Below are 5154 nucleotides of genomic sequence, written 5' to 3'. Positions count from 1 at the left end.
AAAGTTTAAAAAACTCTCGTTACTATTCAGCGGTGGTCCAAAACCCCGGCAAAACATAAAAATATAACCTTTGCGATTTAACTAAATTTTTTTTGGGTAGTGAAACAATCCACTAATATGGTCTATGTAATAACATTTCAACATAAACAAAACTAATAATAAATTATAGAGCCTCTCTTTATTCATCTTATTATTAATACTTTTTATAAGTATTACTTCCCAAACAAAGATAGATGAAAACTACACTTGATAGATTATTAATGTGTCACTAAGCCTAGACACGTTTAACGAACGAAATAAAATTAAACATTAATTATTTCAACAATGGAAACTCAAGACTCTCTCTTAAAACACTATATAGATGTGCATAAGTTTTCAAGATCACTTATGAATTAAGGCCAAAAGCCATGTGCTAGATAATTACCATTTTGAAATGGTAATATATCACCCTGATTGTTGTTGAACTCCATGGACGAATTATTTCTTTGCATAACATCAACATTGTTCACCATTCCTTGCTCCATTCCATTAAAATTTTCTACTCCGTTTTCGACAACTTCATTGACTTGAGTCTCATTGATTCTCCTTTCGAGATGTTTCAAGTTTTGATCAATCAACCATGAGAGATCATTGAGATCATTCATGTTGACACTTTCAAATATCTGACCAGCATCAAGGCATTGAAACATCAGATGTGTCATTTCCTTCCTTTTGTTGTCAATCTTTTGTTTGTTTAGTTGTTCTTGTGCTTTTTCAATCTTTTGCTTCAAGAAACTTTCTTGATTCAACATTTTTTTGCTTTGTTCCACTTCAGGTAATCTCTTAAACCTTGATAATACATTTTGGACACCCTGTGGAGATGGCCAAACCTCTGGCTGCGGATCGTTTTCACCAAAGATTACAGCACATGCTTCAATCCCACATAGGGTGCTTATTTCATCAATCTTTTTTATTAAACCTGTAAGAAAAAAATATAACAAGATTGTAATTCATGAAAAGCGACTTTCATATTTAATATGAATAATGAATACTTTTTAAAAGAAATAAAAATTGAGATTATCATGAAGTCATTTTTATTAATTTATTAATCAACTACTAGCAAAACAAAAATTTTAATTAAAAAAATCTAAATGCATGCAGTTTCACTAACAATACGCTAAATATATTTTAAAAAAGTGAAGAACACAGACAAATGAATAAAAAAAATCTCTCATTTGATTACTAAATTTAAGTTAGTGTGTATTTCAATTTAACTATTTCTTTCTTCATAAATTTCCTTCATTGAAGGAATCCTATTTGAAGCACTATGAATAATAAATATGGATTCAAATTATCTATCTCTAAACTTTGTTATTAATTTTATTTTTTCCAATAGATTTAAAAAAATCATGAATGGTAGTGTTATCATTCTCAATGATAATTAAACCAAGTATTGTATGCAGGATGATATTTATAAAAATGAAAGGAAAAAAAAACTCTAACCATTTTTTCTTTTCATGAATGTTCCCCTCCTCTTTGAGTCATTGGTAATGTAAGCAAGGTTCACCTTCTTCCTAGTCATGCCAGTCTTGAGAGAAGAGAAATTAGCTTGGTGTATTATTCACTATAGTTTTGAAATATTTATATTGATAACTTTGAGATTGATGGAATTAAGAAAAAGAATAACCAGGGACATTTCTTAATTAAAGATTTCCTGACCAAATTGGATACCATATGTTCATTGTCTTAGGACTAAAATTCATAATTAAATTGATTCCTGGCAGAAACAACGCTTGGCCAGTGCACGTGCCTCCGTAGTACGAGCCGGATTAGTCGATCTACTATGTAGGTCAGAACCGGTGCGAAAGAAAAAAAAAATTCATAATACTTAAATATCTGTGTGCTATATGATTTATTTTTTCTATAGGGATATTGCAAATAAAATACTTAAATGACTTTCCATAATTTTTCAAGAGAAATTGATCTTTTCCTTGTTGAGAAATCAGGATAAAATCCACAAAAATTAAATGTGTATTAAGTCATGTGAAACTGGTTCATTGGATTGGTACATGGTGGATTCGAGGAAACATGTAAGCAACTACGACAAATTTTCAAAAATTATTTTGCCCACCAACTTACAAAGTTGATAACTTATAGTAATTTTGTTATGGATTACTAACCCAAGAATTTTCAAGACTAATATACATTAGTCAATTAATAATCTCATTGATTGCGAAATGCTTAGTTAATAAGCTTTAATTATAAGATTGTGTAAATATAAAATTTTATTTGGAAAATAAATATTTAAAGAGAAAAATAATTGTATTAAAAAAAAAGGTAAAAAATCAACGTAGTTGAAGGAATGTCTCTTGTTTCATAAGCGGATTTTATTTTAATATAAGAAGCTGCTTCTAGATGAAAAATACTTGGTTGTAAAAAATATAGCATATTTTACTATAATCATAAGATTTAGATCAAAGGTTCAGATTATGTCATTTATTGCAATTCTCATTTGATTTTCTCCTTTTTAGTTTAAGATTACATAAACATTTTTGAAAGATGGTGCCAACTTTATAGTTAATTGAGCGTCGCTTATAACAAACATGGATGTCGTATTTATGTTTTTTATGACACAAATTTTTTTCAAAATAAATATTAATTTGATAGTTTATAAAAATTATATAAAATTGGTTTTCTATCACGGTGAAAAAAGGTTAGACTAGGCTAGACTTTAGAAGACTTGAATCTTGTCTACGATAAATTTACAAGGCTTGAGTTTGGGCTATGGCCGACTATAGATTTTATTTTAAGTCTGGGCTATGGCCGACTATAGTTTTTTTTAAAGTCTGGTCTAACCTGAAAGCTTATTTAAAAGTCTGTTTCCCGTTAATATTTTCAATTAATTCATATTACTTAAGAAGTCATATAGGTCGGCCAATATATTTATATAAGTTGACATATTTAGCATTTTTCTAATATACATGCATATATAGGCCAACCTATTTAATATTTTTTCTAATATATATATATATATATATATATATATATATATATATATATATATATATATATATATATATATATATATATGCCTGTCTATAAAATTTCATAGGCTTTTTTAATAGTCTATGTCTGGCCTAAGCCTAGTCTTTTTATTAAAAAGATCCGGTCTGGCTTGGCCTTAGATGGGCTAGGCTATAGACACATGTAGACCAGTCTGACCTATTCTCACCCCTACACACCGTCGCAACAAAATTGGTATTCAATTTAAGAAGCTAATTACAAAGTGTAACTAACTGAATCCAAATCACCTAAGGTACGCCCTCATTCAATACTTTGTAATCACAAATTAGCGGGATATCCGTGCGTTCGCACGGGTACTAGTACGGTACGCGCATTTGTTTTCAAAATGTTATAAAAGAAAGTCAAATTTATTTATCCAACAAATTTTATTATTTAAAAAATAATAATAAATTGGTGCCTAGATTTTGTATATATAAAAAAAATTAAATGAACAATTTATTTTTTCAGACATAAACATAATTATTTGTTTTGCATTATTTACAAAAATATTATTCAATATCTTAATGTTCCCGTTATTATTAACTATTATGAATCAGTGAATTTTTTGTATTTATTAACTGCATAGTAATAGAATATTAAATTATAAATATTAGTAACAATAATTAAAAAACAACACACTTTTTCATATTTGAACGCATAGAATGTTTTAAGTATATAAATAATAATATAAATATATATTTAAAAAACTAAATATATTTGGACCATAAATATTGTTTTTCATACAAATATTTGGATCAACCATATATTTTCCCGTATGTAAATATTAAATTTATTTTGACGTTATTTATAAAAATATTTATGCAATCATTTAGTTTTATAAATATCAAATAACGTATTTGAAAATATTATTTTAATTGTAGATATAATATTAGTAACATAAATAAAAACATTTTTTTTGTGCACGGATTCATACATTATTTAAAATACATTTAATTATATTTTCTGTAATTGTACAAAAAATGTAATAACTTGTGGTTGCACGAATTCTGGTTGGATGGTTATGTGTCTGTACGGGTACTGGTGCGTTACGCGCAATATATATATATATATATATATATATATATATATATATATATATATGCCGATCTATAAAACTTCATAGACTTTTTTAATAGTCTAAGTCTGGCCTATTTAATTAAATAGGCTTTTAAAAAGCCTAAGCCTAGTCTTTTTATTAAATAAGTCCGCTTTGGCTTGGCCTTAGATGTGCTAGGTTATAGGCACATGTAGACCAGTCTGACCTATTCTTACCCCTACACATTGTCGCAATAAAATTGGTATTCAATTTAAGAAGCTAATTGCAAAGTGTAACTAACTGAATCCAAATCACCTAAGATACGCCTCATTCAATACTTTGTAATCACAAATAACGTTTGAGTTACAAAATATAGAATGCAAATTCATTCTCTTTGTTACTTGTACTTTATTGTTTCATGTGAATCAATATGTGGTTACACCTTTTAAGCTCATATGGATTACTACATATGTTCGCATAACCCATTATTCTTTACAGTTGAGATCTAAAATTTAGAATAAATAGCTTTGGATTTATTATTCAAGTATAATTAAAAAATGAGATTATGTACAGGTGATGGTAGCCAGATTAAGGTTATGCAGGAACCTTGGATTCGGGGAAAAGATGAGAGGTGTGTTCCGGGACCTCAACAACATGGTATCTATAATATGGTGGTTAAAGATTTGTTGTTGCCAAATGTAAAACAGTGGAATATGAGGTTGATTAGAGAGCTGTTTGATTTTCCAGGAGCGGAAGCTATCACCTATGTCCCGTTAATGAAGGACGTAGTTGTTGACCGTTTGGTGTGGAGGGAGGAGAAAGATGGTCAATATAGTGTTCGTTCCGGTTATCGTATTCGAAAGAGTAGAAAGAAGCCTCTTATTCAAGAGAATATTGAGGTTAATTGGAAAGGATTGTGGTCTATTATTGCTCCCCCTCGAGTGAAACACCTTCTTTGGCGGGGAGGAGGAGGAGGATGATTGGCATGTTTTTTTCGGATGTCCGGAGACTATCGAGTGCCGGAGGACATCAGATTTGTACGACATTGTAGCACCTCTCCTTCTTCATTCTAATGA

The 5154-nt window shown here is 29.1% G+C and overlaps 1 protein-coding gene across 1 annotated transcript; it reads right to left on the bottom strand.

The window, feature by feature from the left end:
• Nucleotides 1–392: 392 nt before the first annotated feature.
• On the bottom strand, nt 393–1561 carry LOC131639823 (agamous-like MADS-box protein AGL80). The gene is made up of 2 exons (XM_058910270.1): nt 1483–1561; nt 393–958 (listed from the first exon to the last, which is right to left on the bottom strand). Exons 1-2 carry the CDS (start codon nt 1559–1561, stop codon nt 393–395), a joined length of 645 nt encoding a protein of 214 aa, XP_058766253.1.
• Between the last annotated feature and the right edge of the window lie 3593 nt (nt 1562–5154).

The sequence above is a fragment of the Vicia villosa genome, unplaced genomic scaffold (genome assembly GCF_029867415.1).
Source record: "Vicia villosa cultivar HV-30 ecotype Madison, WI unplaced genomic scaffold, Vvil1.0 ctg.002799F_1_1, whole genome shotgun sequence".
Lineage (NCBI taxonomy): Eukaryota > Viridiplantae > Streptophyta > Magnoliopsida > Fabales > Fabaceae > Vicia > Vicia villosa.
The sequence above is the reverse complement of the archived record's forward strand: the minus strand, read 5'-3'. Positions and strand labels throughout refer to the sequence as shown.

Coding starts and splice junctions, on each gene's coding strand:
- LOC131639823 (XM_058910270.1), bottom strand. CDS start 1,561: ATGACTAGGAAGAAGGTGAACCTTGCTTACATTACCAATGACTCAAAG. Junction 959..1,482: donor ATTCATGAAAAGAAAAAATG/GTTAGAGTTTTT, acceptor TTTTTCTTACAG/GTTTAATAAAAAAGATTGAT.